Here is an 18,798-nt window from a genome sequence, read left to right as displayed (position 1 = left end):
TAAGTCATGTACGTGTGTGTGTGGCGCATTCAGTTACACTGAAATAATGTGGATACATAGATTTCTTTAATCCAGATTCTGCCCTCGACTAAATTTGGATTTATAATCCAGCTGTACCCCGATGCACAGACGTTGAACGTTGTGTGCAGAACATTTTGTGCATGTGAGGTGCGGATGTCCTTGTTTCGTTTCAATTTGCTGATAAAGTTGGGTTGATTGAAACGGCTGTCATGATGGCGGCTCCCATGTCGTGGAGGAAGCTTGTGTACTCACCGGTCCTCACCGGGGTTTTCACCCGAATATCAGACCGATTGTTCCGCACACGGGATCGGAGGAAAGGGTAATATAAGACTGTTGTAGACATGGATAAAAAAAGACAGACACTTTTCCTTCGTCAGACGTAATGACAGAGCTCTCATGTCTTGCCAGCGACGTGTGCGTGCTGCCTGTCTTTACGTGCACAGTGTTTCCTGATGTTTTTTTTTTCGCAATGTCAATTTGATATCTTGCGTCAAATATTATTGAAACATATTTTTTTATGTTGCATTCGTTGATCTGATTGTCATTACTGTTGTGTGCAAATAGTTTACATCTTACAACATAGCTACATGCTCACGTCAAGGTTACATAATAAACGCACGACCAAGTCAAGTTCAGCCAGTAGATATAAACTTTGCAAAATATTCTTTGTAGGCGCGATATGAGACTTCCTTTCCAGTTTCTTTAGCCCTTATCTGTGAATTCGCCTCTTCCTCCTTGTGTTGTTAAGTCTTTGCGTGTAGAGTAAGAGTGACTCAGAAATTCTCCGAATGAGGACATATCTAAGGTCTTTTTGTGTTTTCCTGAAAACCTAAAGTAACAACGACTGTCAGATGTCTGTCCACAACTGCATATAGTATGTGTCCGTTTTACATCATCTTAAGTAGCTAATACCATAATGTCTCACAGACAGTCTGTCTGGCCTAGGCATAGCTGTGAGTACCAAGGTCAGGGTTGTAGACTGTCATGCAGGAGTGAGATCAACCCTGGGCGGTCAAAACGACTCCTCATCCAGCCTAGGGGTTGCATCCCAAATGGCACCAAATTCCCTATTTAGTGTACTACTTTTGACCAGGGCAAGTAGTGCATAGAGTGTGATTTGGGACAGAACTGAGCTTTATCGTCAATCCTATAACCTGAGGTGGCTATCATGGCACCTAGACTAGCTAGGCTACATGTGACTCTTAATAATAAAAATATGTGGTATTTATATAGTTTTCAAGGACCAGTATAGCACGCTTATGGCCATAGACAGAACAGTTTTATCTCAATATTCATGGCACCCTAGAGGCTTGATTTGGCTAAACACTATCACATCTCTATTCACTGCAGCTGAGTGACAGATGATGGAGGCACTTGCATGTCCAGTTGAAGTTGGAAGTTTACATACACTTAGGTTGGAGTCCATTAACTAGTTTTTAAACCACTCCACAAATTTCGTGTTAACAAACCATAGTTTTGGCAAGTCGGTTAAGACATCTACTTTGTGCATGGCATAAGTATTTTTTCCAACAACTGTTTATAGACATTATTTCACTTATAATTCACTGTATCACAATTCCAGTGGGTCAGAAGTTTACATACACTAAAGTTGACTGCCTTTTAAACAGCTTGGAAAATTCTGGAATATTCTGTCGATTGGAGGTGTACCTGTGGATGTATTTCAAGGCCTACCTTCAAACTCAGTGCCTCTTTGCTTGGCATCATGGGAAGATCAAAAGAAATCAGCCAAGACTTCAGAAAAAATATAGTAGACCTCCACAAGTCTGGTTCATCCTTGGGAGCAATTTCCAAATGCCTGAAGGTACCACGTTCATCTGTACAAACAATAGAACGCAAGTATAAACACCATGGAACCACGCAGCCGTCTTAACGCATAGGAAGGAGACACGTTCTGTCTCCTAGAGATTAATGTACTTTGGTGTGAAAAGTGCTCATCAATCCTAGAACAACAGCAAAGGACCTTGTGAAGATGCTGGAGGAAACTGGTACAAAAGTATCTATATCCACAGTAAAAACCTGAATGGCCACTCAGCAAGGAAGAAGCCACTGCTCCAAAACCGCCATTAAAAAAGCCAGACGACGGTTTGCAACTTGCACATGGGGACAAAGATTGTACTTTTTGGAGAAATGTCCTCTGGTCTGATGAAATAAAAATCGAACTGTTTGGCCATAATGACCATCGTTATGTTTGGAGGAAAAAGGGGAGGCTTGCAAGCCGAAGAACACCATCCCAACCGTGAAGCACGGGGGTGGCAGCATCATGTTGTAGGGTTGTGTTGCTGCAGGAGGGACTGGTGCACTACACAAAATAGATGGCTCATGAGGAAGAAGAAATGTTGTGGATATGTTGAAGCAACATCTCAAGACATCAGTCAGGAAGTTAAAGCTTGGTCGCAAATGGGTCTTCCAAATGAACAATGACCCCAAGCATACTTTCGAAGTTGTGGCAAAATGGCTTAAGGACAACAAAGTCCAGGTATTGGAGTGGCCGTCACAAAGCCCTGACCTCAATCAAGTAGAAATTTTGTGGGCAGAACTGAAAAAGTGTGTGCGAGCAAGGAGGTCGACAAACCTGACTTGGTTACACCAGCTCTGTCAGGAGGAATGGGCCAAAATTCACCCAACTTATTGTAGGAAGATTGTGGAAGGCTACCTGACACGTTTGACCCAAGTTAAACAATTTGAAGGCAATACACTCAATTAGTAGTTGGTAGCATGTAAACTTCTGACCCACTGAGAATGATGAAAGAAATAGAAGCTGGAATCATTCTCTCTACTAAACTCAGCAATAAAAGAAACGTCCCTTTTTTAGGTCCCTGTCATTCAACGATAATTCGTAAAAATCCAATTAACTTCACAGATCTTCATTGTAAAGGGTTTAAACACGGTTTCCTATGCTTGCTCAATGAACCATAAACAATTAATTAACATGCACCTGTGGAATTGTCGTTAAGACACTAACAGCTTACAGACGGTAGGCAATTAGGTTATGAATACTTAGGACACCTAAGAGGCCTTTCTACTGACTCTGACAAACACCAAAAGAAAGATGCCCAGGGTTCACATCTGTGTGAACGTGCCTTAGGCATGCTGCAAGGAGGCATGAGGACTGCAGATGTGACCAGAGCAATAAATTGCAATGTCCCGTATTGTGAGACGCCTAAGACAGCACTACAGGACGGACAGCTGATCGTCCTCGCAGTGGCAGACCACGTGTAACAACACCTTCACAGGATCGGTACATCCGAACATCACAACTGGGAGACCGGCACAGGATGGCAACAACAACAGCCCGAGTTACACCAGGAGCGCACAATCCCTCCATCAGTGCTCAGACTGTCCACAATAGGCTGAGAGAGGCTGGGCTGAGGGCTTGTAGGCCTGTTGTAAGGCCAGAAATGTCCCCCCTCCAGAAATGTCCAGGAACTTGCAGGTACCTTGGTGGAAGAGTGGGGTAACATCTCACAGCAAGAACTGGCAAATCTGGTGCAGTCCATGGGGAGGAGGTACACTGCAGTACTTAATGCAGCTGGTGGCCACACCTGATATACTGACTGTTACTTTTGAGTTTGAACCCCCCCCCCCCCCCCTGTTCAGGGACACTTTATCCCATATATGTCACATGTCTGTGGAACTTGTGGAACTTGTTCAGTTTCTCAGTTGTTGAATCTTGTTATATTCTTACAAATGTTAACACATTAAGTTTGCTGAAAATAAACGCAGCTGACAGTGAGAGGACGTTTCTTTTTTTTGCTGACTTTATTATTCTGACAGTGGCAATCCTAACTGACTAAAGACAGGGCATTCTTACTAGGATTAAGTGTCAGGAATTGTGAAACTGAGTTTAAATGTATTTGGCAAGGTGTATGTGAACCGATTTCAACCGTGTTATGGTCATATTAATTTGGGCACACGTAGCAAAACGTTTAGAAGAGAAAAACAAAAATGAGCATTATTGTTCAAGTGGTCACTCCATGTTTTAGTCCGTTTTCTTCCTTTTGATGGGAATGAATGACACATTTGTCTGCCAATGACCTCTTGACTGTGTGGTAAAGGAGGGAGGGAAGAGAGGAGGATTGTGTTGCCTGTTAGCAGTAATATGAAACTGTTTGGATTGAAGACACATGATCTAAATGAACCCCCGGGACAAACGCATACAATGGCAGCCACATGTACTCACAACTAAACTGGCTTTCTTCTAGCTGTCACCAGTGTACCCCTATTGCACTAACTTTTTTTTCTTCATACATTTCCTCAGCACATATCTCAGCTCTCTAAGATCTTTCCTCATGATATTCCCACTGTTCTACGAAGAGTGAATCTAGTGTGTTCTCTCTATAGACACTGTATTCCAGTGTACTTACACCCATCCAACCTTTGTCTGGTGGTAAAACAGGGGTCTAGTATTGTATACTTAGCCTATATGGATAGGACACAGAGTTGTTAGATAGTACTTCATAAGGAACCCCCCCCCCCTTGCTTTATCTTAAAAGGATGGTTCAACCCGTAGGCTTTATAGCTATTGGTTCAGAACAACAGTGGAGCCACATCTCTATGTGACTCGGCTGTTTGGTGTTTATGTTGATTGTTTTGTCTCCTGTGGGTTGAACCCACACTGTAATTCCCCCCCCTGCTATTGTTCCTCCCCAACTCTCTGTCCTGAATGAACTCTGGGCCTGCATCCCAAATGGCACTATATTCCCTTAATAGTGCACTACTTTTGACCATGACCCATAGGGTAAAGGGTGACACTACGTAGGGTTGGGCAATATTACGATAGCATCAACAATGGTTGTCAGCTATTATTGATGTGACAGACTATGGTTAAGCCTATTGAACTTGACTGGTGCAGCGCAGTAAAAAAAATATTGCAGCACACAAGTGACATTCAGTGTAATTTTGCCTATTCCTATTTGCACTAGCTTATTTGAAGAGATACCTTTTTATATAGCTTACAGAATGCAAGAGTGGAACCTAGGCCAGACGGAATTCTACCAAAGGAGTGCAAAATGTCCTGTCAGAGAAATTGATCTGTCAGGTGCATGGGTATTAGGCAACAGACTAAACTTATTTTTATAACGGACACTCCTTAAATAGCTTGTTTACCTGTTTTTTTTATTTTAAAGAAGCCTATATTCCCTTGTCTCTCCATTTGATAGGCTATGAATATGACGGAAGGCTATGCCTCATCATTTTTATGCATGGCTTTTCCCCGATCAAACAATGAATGTTTCACCTCAGTTATTTGAATAGCCTAAAACCTTAAGGTAGCCAGAGGACTCATTTATAAGCAAACAATATCCATAGCCGGAAAAATCCCTCAATGCGAGTTTGAAAACCAAATTGTCAATCTATCCTCCTCCTAGGCCTATCATGAAAGACAAAGTTATGAACAGTAGCTTGTTTCCCAAATATTCTAGTCTATGAAGGTGTCCTAGTTGTTGTGGCTTTCAAAATTAACAAATGAAAGTCTATAGCTTAAGCCTAGACTATTCTCATTCACAGCTTTGAAGGATAGTACGAACAATATTATACATTTTTCTAAAGAAAAAATAAAATAAATGTATTATTCAGTTGTGAAGACTGTAGACTGCATCTATCCAGCCCATGATGTAGGCCTATAACCTAGCTCACTTCAGTAAGATGGCCCATTCCTCTTCACTGCTCCATCATGTGCGTACGCACACACACACCTGCTCTGCTTCTCCACCAGAAAGGAGTATTGGAGAAGATTTGCCATCGCCTGCACTTAGCCTTAGTGTGATAAGTCACAGTGATAGTGGGGGGGGGGTTGGCTTTGTTTTTTATCAATGGGAGGCAATCACCACTCCAGCTATAGACTCATTTCTCTCGTTCTCTTTCCCTCCACGTCTCCCCACCCCCTACCTCTTTCTCTTCCAGGTCATCCGTGTTGCTCTTAGCCCCTCTCCTAGCGGAGGCAGGCCCCTCTCCCCTTCCTGTCGTCAGGTCCCCTGGGTCGGCTGAAGTTCAGGGCACCAATGGCCTCCGTGCCCGCTTCCGCTGGATGGCAGAACACGTGCCCGCCTTCAGGGTGCCCGGCACACACATCCACATCCTCACATCCCCTGACCAATTCTACCACACCATGAAGGTAAGGTGTGTGTGGAGGAAGCTCTCTAAATCATGTGATGTACTAAAAAAGAGGGTGTAATAAACAAAAAATGAGTTAAGGAAATAATTGATTGTTCCCTCCAACACAGTGTGCTCTTTATACCACAGTGGCGCCCAACCGTGTGTGTTTGTTTCTTTCCGTGGTTGACTATTAGTTTGAATTGCGTACAGGATGTGTGAGTTTGATAATGCTTGAGTCACCGGCATCAACCCTTTCGGGCACATCAACAAACAAAAAAAGCTGTTTATTTGGCTGTGTGGGAACATTAGGAAACAGTGCATGTGACTCACCTGATTGAGAAATAATGACAAGGCTGGAAGAATATCAGGTTCTGTGTGTTTGACGTCTTTGAATTTTATTTGGAGGGAGTTCAAGCCCCCTGATGAAGCCCTCTAGTTTTTTTCCTGTAATGCATTGTTTTTTTCTGTTCAGGCCCGTATCAAGACTGCTAAGAGGCGGGTTGTGATGGCCTCCCTGTATCTGGGTACAGGGCCGCTGGAACAGGAGCTGGTGGACTGTATGCAGGAAGCTCTGGAGCGCTCACAGGAGGGTGACAACCCCGACCTGCAGGTCTCCATTCTACTTGACTACACGCGTGGCTCACGAGGTAGGAGTGTGTGTGAGGGAGAATACCATATTACTCTTACAAAGTTGTCTGTCTGTAACCCTTCTCTCTGTCGGTCTAGGTAAGACTAACTCTAGGACCATGTTGCTGCCGTTGCTGAAGCAGTACAGCAGTCAGATGCGTGTATCTTTGTACCATACCCCTGACCTGAGAGGGCTGCTCCGGCTCCTGGTCCCACAGCGCTTCAACGAGACCATCGGGGTACAGCACATTAAAGCTTACCTGTTTGATGACGACCTCATCATCAGCGGGTACACGCTCACAAAAAAACGGTGTTTTTCTCATACAGTAGCTGATGTTTTTTTGGCGTCTCGTTCAACCTTGTCTCTCTGTCCTTCACTCTCCGTCTCTTCTCCCTCCTTCCGCAGGGCCAACCTGAGTGACTCGTACTTCACCAACAGACAGGACCGCTACGTGCTCCTTAAGAACTGTGGGGAGGTGGCCGACTTCTTCTCTGATCTGGTGGGCGCCGTGGGTGACGTGTCGTTACAGCTACAGACCGACAACTCTGTGAGCATGATGAATGGCATGGTGCACCCCTACAGAGGTATAAAACGCACACATAACACAGAAGTAACACACACAGACCCTAAGTGCATAACTCCTTGCTCAGTTCTGCCCGCACACTCTCATAATATAGTGTAATGTGGTGGTGTTGGAAAGGTTAATGGAATCAGATTGGCTGCAAATATAGTCTGGTTCCAGTTCAGACAGACGGTGAAATCAGCGAACTGGCATGTGTGTGAATGAGAGTGGGAGGCAGGTGAGAGAGCTAAATGACATGTCTGCAGAACTGGACTGCAGTTGGCACGGAGACCAGAAATAGAGCAGTGATGTCAGAGTTGCTGGTAAGCAATACGGAGTGGGAAGACACACACACTCTAATCATTAGTGAATGAAGTTCCCCAGCTGAAAGGGAGCGTTAACTTTACAGTTAAAGCACGTCTTTAGAATGAACTCAAATGCTGAACTTACAGGTACCCCTCTCCCCTCCCTTACTCTCTGAGTCATGTCTGTGCGTGGGCCCAGCCGCCAGGCGTAGTCCAGATATTGACCCACAGCTGTCATGCCAAGAACTAAATTACCTACTGTACTTTATGCACTCACCTGCTCTACTGCACACTGTGTGTGAAAGATGTTGTTTAACGTTTACGCCCCTATGGTTAAAGCTAGAATCCTTCATCGAAACAGTAATAAAGGGGTCACTCCTCATGTGCTTTGGTAAAAGCTTAGGGATGGGCCTGGAGAAAGTTGACACCCTTAAATTCATAGACATCGCTATGGTTGCAAGGACTGACCATGATATTTTCACCATGTTTTTTTGTTCAACTAAGGTCATGAGGCATTTATAAGTCATGTTCTTCATGAATGAATTGGTGTATGTGTGTGTGTGTGTATATATATATATATATATATATACACACATCTCAATCAATCAATCATTAATTTAGAAGTCCTAGAATGGATTCTAGCTTTAACCAGGTCGGTCTGTTTCCTCTTCTATTAGATCACTGCATTCTTTTGTCATTAGGCAACAGGGATGATTTTTCGGCGTCGGCTCGGCAACACATCATGGAGGTGGTCAACACTGCTCACGTGCGGCAACACATTGCCGAATCAGAACGTTTAGTGCGGGAGAGTGAGGGGGAGGAAGGAGGGAAGGAGGATACTTGGGTTTTTCCTCTGGTTCAGATGAAACCTCTGGGAATACAGGTGGATGAGCAGGTCACACAGGTGGGTACACAGACATGCACCGGGATACCACTACCCTCACCAACTAATATCAGACAAATAACTCCCATTGCACATGTTATCTTGGAATCTTTTTTGTTCATGTGTGACTTAAAAATTTAAATGTGGCCACTACATCTGAACTTCAACTATTTTCCTTACAGCGTTTGCTGACTGATGCAGGTCCCGGTGTGACGGTGTTTCTGACGTCGGGGTATTTCAACCTGACCAGGGCCTGCATGTCGCTGGTTCTCGGGCTGGGTGCCGACTACCGGATCCTCACCGCCTCCCCGGAGGTCAACGGGTTTTTTGGCGCCAAGGGCATTGCCGGAGAGATCCCAGCCGCCTACATCCACATTGCCAGACAGTTCTACAGCATAGTGTGTCAGCTGGGACAGCAGGAGAGGGTTCACCTCCACGAGTACCACAGAGCACAATGGACCTTCCACGCCAAGGGTGGGTGACACGCACACAGAGTGCAGAGAAAGTAGACGACACACACAATATAACCCTTGGCCTGAGAGCCTAGATTGATTCTACTCCAATGTGATTAGTTCTGTTTGGCTGTGAGTTATACCAGGTAGTGATGTGATTGTTGTTGCTATGATGTGCCACGGTCAGACAGTGAGCTGCTGGGAAGCCGAGGGTGCGTCCCAAATGGCACCCTATTTCCTATATAGCTCTATGGGCCCTGGTCAAAAGTAGTACACTATTTAGGGAATAGGGTGCCCTTAGGGACTCGCACAAAGTGTCTATTCCAGCCTAACAGACAGATTAGCTGGACCACGTTCTACTGTTTTATTCTCTGGCTCTGATGTTCTGTCCCTGTGGTAAGCTAGACATGTTGTGGGAGTGCTTGTCAAGTCGTTCACCCTTAGCCCCGGGCCAAAGAAACACACACAGTCATTTCTGGGTTTGATGGACTTCGGGGGTTTCTGTGCTTTAGTGTGTTCTTTATATTTGTGGGCGTGGCAAACAGGAACCAGCTTATAAACAATGCTCTGACAAATGATATCTAAACTACTGCCAACATGCACTTCTCTTTCGCTGATACTTATAGAATAAAAAGGCAATGTGTCCAAAATAAATAATATTCGACTGAAATGTTAGTGATGCATTAGTAGCTAGGTAAGTTGTTTTTTATTCTTCAAAAGACCCATCTTTGAAAAAAATGTAGGGGAGAGGGAGAGCGGGAAATGAACACACACAGTGAAGAGAAGTCCCTTTTATTAGATGAAGCAGGGCGGGCCGGCGGTTTCCCGTAAGCACAGCAAGCACTGCAGGAGCGATAACAGTGGGGGGGAACACACACAGCACCCAGCTGGGAGAGAATCAATGACCATTAGAGTAGAGCAGACCCTGACCCCCAGCTGCAGAACAAATCACTGATGTGGGGAAACTACTCCTCTTTCCTTCCTACACCAATATCTCTCTCTCGTGTGTGTGTGTGTGTGTGTGTGCACGCAGGGTTGTGGTACTACCTACGGGGGCAAGTGCGGCCATGCCTGACACTGATTGGGTCTCCTAACTTTGGCTATCGCTCTGTGCACCGGGACCTGGAGGCCCAGATCGCCATAGTAACAGAGAACCAGGTACTACAGGCCCAGCTGCAGGAGGTAGGCCATTCAAACTGAGAACTTTATTTAAACAGACTTGATGGCTCGATACTGTGGCTCTGCTTTATACAGCTCTCAACGAAAGGCCTGTCTACAAAATTCAACTCGTCTGATAGTTCCTGGTATAATAAGCTATGCTGAGCTGGCATATGCAATGCAGACTGAGATCGAGCTTGGAGGAAAACTTGTTCAGCAACTTGTGCTTAATGCCTGTATGTGAGACAGTGGGAGCTGATGTATGGCTATACTATGGCCTTCAATTTTAATGTGCTGGGTTTACCTGCCACTCCCCTTCCTTCATACACACATTATTTATTTATCTTTCTGCTTCTCTACATCTCGATCGCTGTCTCTCCATCACCCACACAGGAGCAGGAGCTGTTGTACCAGAGGTCTACAGAGGTGTCCAGCTCTACGTTCCAGCAGCCAGACCGCCATGTGAAACTGTGGGTCAAACTGCTTACTCCTCTCATCAAGAACTTCTTCTGAGAGACACTGCCTAACACAGGTAACACACGCAGACAAGAGTGCACAGGCACACAGTGTACTTAACCACTAACCACACAGTGTACACTCCCACTGAACGATCATCTCTTAGTCACGCACAGAAGTAGACGCTGTCTAGAATGGCAAAATGTCATCAGTTACTGCTCTGTGTACCAGCCCTCAACCCAAACTCCAATCCTAGCTTCCAATCTAGCCCTGCCCTAAGCCACATCAACCTCAGAATCTAAACCGAGCTACCCCTGCTTGAATCCTACCCCCACTGCCCTTACCACACAGATCTTTATCCATTGTACATCTAGAGGACACTCCCTCCTCAATGCTCTGAGAAACTCTCTGGCCTCTGATCCCTCCGCTGAGTGCATCAACATTCTGCAGTTAGCATCTGGACCCATTCAGCTGTGCAAGAGTGAGTGAGGAAGGAATGTGACAGCGTGTTTCCCTCCTCCCACTAGTTAAATCCCCTCTCATTGTGGTGATGATTTGACAGATGGCGTATGCAGTGTACGAGACAGTGGGGTCAGAGGGAGGATAAGAGGTTGACCTGATTTGTGTAGATTTGCCTTATGTCACAGCCACATGACTTTGAGCAAGATATTACTGTCAGGATTTACATGGACTTGACATGGAAAGAGTCATTGTGGGAGGTTTAGGAAACTAAGGTAGGAACACATTTTTCATTCACAAGTGTCTTTACTGGGAAGTTATTCTGAATATGCATTTCATATTATCACGGTGAAGGACTATATATTCTCATGTGGTTTTTTTTGCTGTAGCCTACATTTATTTTAAGTTATATTTCAATATTGTGATATCTGGTCTACTGCTACATTGGTATCTTAAATTACACTTAACAAAAAAATAAAAGTCAAATATAAAGTAAATTGGTCCTATGTTTCATTAGCGGAAATGAAAGATCCCAGACATGTTCCATGTGCAAATATGTACAGGCCACTAGAAGCCATTCCAGCCCAGGACCTCCACATCCGGCTTCTTCACCTGCAGAATTGTCTGAGACCAGCTGATGAAACTATGGGTTTGCACAACCGAAGAATTTCTGCACAAACTGTCAATGTCTCAGGGAAGCTCATCTGCATACTCGTCATCTTCACCAGGGTCTTGAACTGACTGCCGTTTGGCATTTTGTTACTTTGCAGCCTTATTCTAAGATTGATGTTTAATCTACCCACAATACCCCGTAATGACAAAGTGAAAACCATATTTTTTACAAATGTATTAAAAATAAAAAACAAATCACATTTACTTAAGAATTCAGACCCTTTGCTATGAGACTCAAAATTGAGCTCCAGTGCATCGTGTTTCCATTGATCATCATTGATGTCTCTACAACTTGATTGAACATGTTTTGGAAAGGTGCGTGCGTATGTATGTATGCACGCACACGCACGCACGAGCGTGGTCCCACAGTTGACAGTGCATGTCTGAGCGAAAACCAAGCCATGAGGTCGGAGAAATTGTACTTAGCTCCGAGACAGGATTGTGTCAAGGTACAGATCTGGGGAAGGGTACCAAAACAATTCGGCAGCATTGAAGGTCACCAAGAACAGTGGCCTCCATTATTCTTAAATGGAAGAAGTTTGGAACCAACAATACTTTTCCTAGAGCTTGCCTCCCAGCCAAACTGAGCAATTGGGGGAAAAGGGCCTTGGTCAGGGAGGTGACCAAAAACATGATCGTCACTCTGTCAGAACTCCAGAGTTCCTCTGTGGGGATGGGAGAATCTTTCAGAAGGACAACCATCTCTGCAGCATGCCACCAATCAGGCCTTTATGGTCGTGGCCAGACAGAAGCTATTCCTCAGCAAAAGGCACATGATGGCCAGCTTGGAGTTTGCCAAAAGGTGCCTAAGGAACTCAGACCATGAGAAACAAGATTCTCTGGTCTGATGAAGCCAAGATTGAACTCTTTGGCCTGAATGCCAAGCTTCACGTCTGGAGGAAACCTGGCATCATCCTGACAATGAAGCATCGTGGTGGCAGCATGCTGTGGGTGGTGTTTTTCAGCGGCAGGGACTGGGAGACTAGTCTGGATCGAGGGAAAGATGAATAGACAGATCCTTTGATTAAAAACCTGCTCCAGAGCACTCCTCAGACTGGGGTGAAGGTTCACCTTCCAAAAGGACAACGACACCCAGCCATAGCCCGTGCTTGAACCCAATCGAGCATCCTCTGAGACCTGAAAATGGCTGTGCAGCGAGGCTCCACATCCAACCCGACAGACCTTGAGAGGATCTGCAGAGAAGAATGGGACAAACTTCCCAAATACAGGTGTGTCAAGCTTGTAGCGTTATATCCAAGAAGACTCGAGGCTGTAGTTGCTGCCAAAGGTGCTTCATCAAAGTACTGAGTAAAGATCCTGTATACATATGTAATATTCCTGAATTTTATTGTTACTGTAGTACATTTGCAAAAATGTTTCTGTTTTTACTGTCATAGGGTATTGTGTGTAGATTTGGGGGGGCTATTTAATTCCTTTTAGAATAAGGCTGTAACGTAACAAAATGTGGGGAAAAGTGAAGTGGTCTGAATAGTTTCCGAATGCTCTGTATGCATTGCCCAGTGTCTGTGACATCAAAATATTGATGTCTTCAAATAAGAAATTCTGACTTGAGTATTGCAGTGGGGCTTACACAAGTATGTGGGCAAACTATAGGCTATGGGTCAGTTTCAAGATGGAGCCAATTAAGATGGCCACCCTGTTTTCTAGCTCCTAAGCAACCTTTTTTAAATTATTATTATGATATTTATTTTTTTATTGGTTATTTTTCACATTATTAGTCGCAAAAATGTTTTGGGCATCAGAGCGGCGGTAACTCACTAGAATTTCAACCAGATACAAGCATTTCGCAACACCTGCAAAAACATCTGCTGAATATGTGAATGCGACCAATTAAAATAGTATTTTATGCAAATGGTGGGTGTTCTGCAGTGATGTCTGCAATGCTTTGAATTAATCCCCACCTTGTAGCTCACTGTCAATTTCACCACCATAGACAGCGTAAACAGCCAAGTAGAGAGGACTGTCTGCTGTTCTGCTCCGTGTGTGTTTGTCACGTCTCCTCATGAGCCACCTGGATAACAGCGCCCGTTTTGCACTCACTATGTGACCCGGGACCTCCAGATGTACAAATTAGCACTGATCGTATCGTTTTGACATCACAATATTTTTGCATTACTGACTGTACTTGCACCAAAATGCCAGTATTTTTCCTTCATAGCTTGTTTCCCATCTTTGTTAATAGGATGCCAATTTTGTATTCAGCACTTTCAAAAAAAATGTTTTTCTTAACTGATCAAAACTTTAGTTTTCTCATGGCTCTCTCTTGTCCAGCTGCAGCGGACATATGGTTTGAAACATCGCATCGCAGTAAAATCACAGTATGGGCTTGCAATGCATATAAAATCATAATACATATCGTGTCGTATTGTGAGGTCCCTGGCAATCCCAACCCCACTGTGGTATCTGGTAAGTGCCTTTAGGAAGTATTCATTACCCTAGACTTATTCCACTTTTTTTGTGTTACAGATGGAATTCAAAATTGAATAAATCATTTGTTTCCGGTCTTGCCATAGATTTTCAAGTAGATTTAAGTCAACTAACTCTCTAACTGCCACTCGCTGTCGTGTAAGCAACTCCAATGTAGATTTGGCCTTGTTTTAGGTTATTGTCCTGCATAAAGGTGAATTCATCGCCCAGTGTCTGTTAGAAAGCTGACACGACCAGGTTTTCCTCTAGGATTGTTGCCTGTGCTCAGCTCTGTTCAGTTTTTAAATATTTTTTTTTATCCTGTAAAACTCACCAGTCCTTAATGGTTACAAGCATACCGATAACATGATGCACCCATCACTATGCTTGAAAAATGTGTAGTGGTACTCTGTATTGTATTGGATTTGCTGCAAACATATCTGTTTGTCCTGAATATTAAGTGTTAATTGCTTTGCCACATTTTTTGCAGTATTACTTTAGTTCCTTGTTGCAAACAGGATGCATATTTTTGAACATTTTTATTCTGTACAGGCTTCCTTCATTTCACTCTGTCAATTAGGTTAGTATTGTGAAGTAACTACGTTTTTTTGATCTATCCTCAGTTTTATCCCATCACAGCCATTAAACTCTGTTTTTAAAGTCACCATTGGCTTCATGGTGAAATCCCTGAACGGTTTCCTTCCTCTCTGGCAACTGCGTTAGGAAGGACATCTGAATCTTTGTGGTGACTGGGTGTATTGATATACCATCCAAAGTATAATTAATAACTTCACCATGCTCAAAGGGATATTCGATGTCTTCTTTTTTTACCCATTTACCAATGGTTGCCCTTTGCGAGGCATTGGAAAATCTCCCTGGTCTTTGTTGTTGAAGCTGTGTTCAAAATGCCCTGCCCGACTGAGGGACCTTACAATTAGCTGAATATGTGGGATACAGAGATGAGGTAGTAATTCAAAAATCCTGTTGAACATGTATTGCACACACAAGCTCCGTGAACTCACTGACTTGTTAAGCAAATATTTACTCCTGAACTTATTTAGGCTTGACATAACTTATTGACTCAAGACATTTCATTGTTAATTAATTTGTAAAACGACAAACAATAATTATATTTCAATATTATATGGGGGGGGGCAGTGACAAAAAATAATCCATTTTGAATTCAGTATGTAACACAACATAATGTGGAAAAGGTCCAGGTGTGAACTTTCTGAAGGCACTGTAAGTCTGTGGTTGAAGTATTTAACTGCTATCTGGTGATCTGGCAGAGGAAAAAACAAGCCTCACTCTAACAATAGCTGAGGCGTTAAAGATAGAACTCCTGAAGATAAGAAAATCTATTGTTAGCATAGTGTAACAGTAGGCTGGAAGCTCGCCAATAAACAAACCTCACTTTCCCATTCAAAGGGTTATCACTGAGGTGTGTGTGCTAGCCATGATGGTACAGGTTGCCCTCTGAGCTTCCTAAATCAACATCAAGTCACATTTTATTTGTCACATACACATGGTTAGCAAATGTTAATGCGAGTGTAGCGAAATGCTTGTGCTTCTAGTTCCGACAATGCAGTAATAACCAACGAGTAATCTAACCTAAGAATTCCACAACTACTACCTTATAAAGAATATGTACATAAAGATATATGAATGCGTGATGGTACAGAACGACATAGGCAAGATGCAGTAAATGGTATCGATTACAGTATATACATATGAGATGAGTAATGTAGGGTATGTAAACAAAAGTGGCATTGTTTAAAGTGGCTAGTGATACACTTTTTTTACATCAATTTCCATTGGGGCGGCAGGGTAGCCTAGTGGTTAGAGCGTTGGACTAGTAACCGGAAGGTTGCGAGTTCAAACCCCCGAGCTGACAAGGTACAAATCTGTCGTTCTGCCCCTGAACAGGCAGTTAACCCACTGTTCCCAGGCCGTCATTGAAAATAAGAATTTGTTCTTAACTGACTTGCCTGGTTAAATAAAGGTAAAATAAAAATATTAAAGTGAGCTGGAGTTGAGTCAGTATGTTGGCAGCAGCCACTCAATGTTAGTGATGGCTGTTTAACAGTCTGATGGCCTTGAGATTGAAAAACAGCTTCTGTCTCTCGGCCCCTGCTTTGATGCACCTGTACTGACCTCGCCTTCTGGATGATAGCAGGGTGAACAGGCAGTGGCTCGGGTGGTTGTTGTCCTTGATGATCTTTATGGCCTTCCTGTGACATCGGGTGGTGTAGGTGTCCTGGAGGGCAGGTAGTTTGCCCCCGGTGATGCGTTGTGCAGACCTCACCACCCTCTGGAGAGCAGCTGCCATACCAGGCGGTGATACAGCCCGACAGGATGCTCTCTTGTGCATCTGTAGAAGTTTGTGAATGCTTTTGGTGACAAGCCAAATTTCTTCAGCCTCCTGAGGTTGAAGAGGCGCTGCTGCGCCTTCTTCACAACGCTGTCTGTGTTGGTGGACCAATTCAGTTTGTCTGTGTTGTGTTCGCTGAGGAACTTACCTTACTACCCTCTCCACTACTGTCCCGTCGATGTGGATAGTGGGGTGCTCCCTCTGTTTCCCTAAGTCCACAATCATCTCCTTTTGTTTTGTTGAGTGTGAGGTTATTTTCCTGACACCACACTCCGAGGGCCCTCACCTCCTCCCTGTAGGCCGTCTCGTCGTTGTTGGTAATCAAGCCTACCACTGTAGTGTCGTTTGCAAACTTGATGATTGAGTAGGAACCGTGGGACCGTGAATAAGATGTACTGTGACACATCCTTCTCCCACACACATCCTCTTACCTCACTGTAATCAGCATCATATCCCTCCAATAGACATTGATGACAAGGGTTTTTTTTAGAAACATTGTTATTTTAAAGTATTTCAGATAAAAGTACTTTAGTCTTTTTTTCTCCTTTTTTTTCTCTCAGGAAGCAGACTGCAGCCAATACCCACTTGGCAGGCTTCTCCTTGGTCTTGAGGTTGAAGGTCCAGATGGTGGGGCCACTCATACAGGTCTTGTTGATGGGACACTCCTCGTACACATTCTTGGTCTCCTGATGTTTTGACCGGTTCCGCCTTGATGAAGATCGGCATGTTGGGTGTCAGCTCCTTCAGACGAGCGTCCACTATCATCCCCGTCTGGGTGTCCCAGTGCGCCACTGCACACACACTACCCCACACACACACTGTATAAAGGGTTGAACTCTAAACATAGAAACATTTGTCATCACTCCATCCCCTGTGACATCGCCACATTGTGTGTGTCTACAGTGCTGTACAAACAGATCCCTTAGTTTACCAATGCCTGAGATATAGTACTGAGTTTTTACTACTATGTTTTCATTGAACTATAAACATTCGCTATATATAGACCAACAGGAGGAACTGTAGCACAGGATGTTTTTTACATTCAATAAACTTAGTTCTGAATTGACAGAGTGGAATCTGGTACATGAGTCTGTGACTGTAAATTGCCAGGTGTGTCTGAAATTGAATACACGTGTGTGTGTGTGTGTGTGTGTGTGTGTGTGTGTGTGGAGTGTTGCGATCCCTGGAGGAGCCTTAAAGTGAAAATCCACTTAAATATATTTTTCTTCATGATGTGGCTGGTGACACTTTGCTTCTTGAAAACTTGACTGCTGACATGCAGAACATTTTGGGACCATATCAACAGTGGACTAATGAAAAAATACCTAAAGATAGTTTTTAAGTGGATTTTCCCTTGAAGGACAATTGAGAGGCGAACTGAAGTTTTAGTGTTTACTACTCTAACCAGCTCATACACTGAGTTACCCCATAAACTGAACTGGACCATGTGTGGGTGTATGACTATCTTTGTAACCTAAAAGTGAATGTGTTTTTAGCCATGGCGGCCCATCGGAAAAAGGGGAGGATCATCCTCAGTGAATTTCATAAATTGTAAAACATTGCATTTTTTTCTCTTTTAACTATACTAATATATTCATGCCACCAAATATTTGATTAAAACACACTGTTTTGCAATGGTCTACACTTGCCTCAACAGCACTCTGTAGAGTAGCTCCATGGTGTAGCCAGAGGACAACCTAGCTTCCGTCTGTTGGTTCTCACCCCCTTTCCATAGATTTACCCAGTAATTATGACATCTACCATGTTGGAGGACGTCCTCTATCAGAGCTCTTGCAGCATGAACTGACATGTCCACCCAGTCAAAGGATCAGAGAATGAATCTAGTACTGAAAGCATAAGCTACAGCTAGCTAGCACTGCAGTGCATAAAATGTGAGTAGTTGACTCAGAGCATAGTTGAACAGTTAACAAATTCATTTCAAAAATGGAGAAAAATGTGTAAAGTTTTTTTTATTTCACTTACCTTAGCTAGCAAATGCAGCTGGCTTAAACAGAAAGGGGACACCTAGTCAGTTGTACAACAATGCCTTCAACTGAAATGTGTGTAATGCATTTAACCCAACTCCTCAGAATCCTAGAGGTGCGGGGGACAGCCTTAATCGACATCCAGAGGGATGCTATGACTATCCAACACAATACTGGAACTCTTCCAAGTCAAGGTAAGCTTTTGGTTTTATTGATGTATTGCCACCAGGGCTCAACAGTGTAACTGCTTACTGGCTATACACTGTAACGTTACTGCATGATTGTAGTGGGTTTACTAACACATT

The 18,798-nt window shown here is 43.7% G+C and overlaps 1 protein-coding gene across 2 annotated transcripts; it reads left to right on the top strand.

The window, feature by feature from the left end:
* The first annotated feature begins 5 nt into the window (after positions 1–5).
* On the top strand, positions 6–17,576 carry LOC135512108 (CDP-diacylglycerol--glycerol-3-phosphate 3-phosphatidyltransferase, mitochondrial-like). 2 transcript variants are annotated; one of them, XM_064933777.1, is made up of 10 exons: positions 6–340; positions 5,944–6,154; positions 6,608–6,782; positions 6,862–7,051; positions 7,169–7,347; positions 8,308–8,534; positions 8,696–8,987; positions 9,999–10,147; positions 10,517–10,655; positions 17,069–17,576. In XM_064933777.1, the coding sequence occupies exons 1-9, from the start codon at positions 231–233 to the stop codon at positions 10,634–10,636; spliced, it is 1,653 nt and encodes a 550-aa protein (XP_064789849.1). In that variant the 5' UTR covers positions 6–230; the 3' UTR covers positions 10,637–10,655; positions 17,069–17,576. The 2 variants fall into 2 exon arrangements, with proteins under 2 accessions (XP_064789849.1, XP_064789850.1); XM_064933778.1 differs by having other exon boundaries at positions 8–340; positions 8,332–8,534.
* Positions 17,577–18,798: the final 1,222 nt, after the last annotated feature.

Source organism: Oncorhynchus masou, chromosome 24 (assembly GCF_036934945.1).
Source record: "Oncorhynchus masou masou isolate Uvic2021 chromosome 24, UVic_Omas_1.1, whole genome shotgun sequence".
NCBI classification, from domain to species: Eukaryota; Metazoa; Chordata; class Actinopteri; order Salmoniformes; family Salmonidae; genus Oncorhynchus; species Oncorhynchus masou.
This window is presented reverse-complemented; position numbering and strand designations above follow the sequence as displayed.

Coding starts and splice junctions, on each gene's coding strand:
- LOC135512108 (XM_064933777.1), top strand. CDS start 231: ATGATGGCGGCTCCCATGTCGTGGAGGAAGCTTGTGTACTCACCGGTC. Junction 341..5,943: donor ACACGGGATCGGAGGAAAGG/GTAATATAAGAC, acceptor TTTCTCTTCCAG/GTCATCCGTGTTGCTCTTAG. Junction 6,783..6,861: donor CTACACGCGTGGCTCACGAG/GTAGGAGTGTGT, acceptor CTGTCGGTCTAG/GTAAGACTAACTCTAGGACC.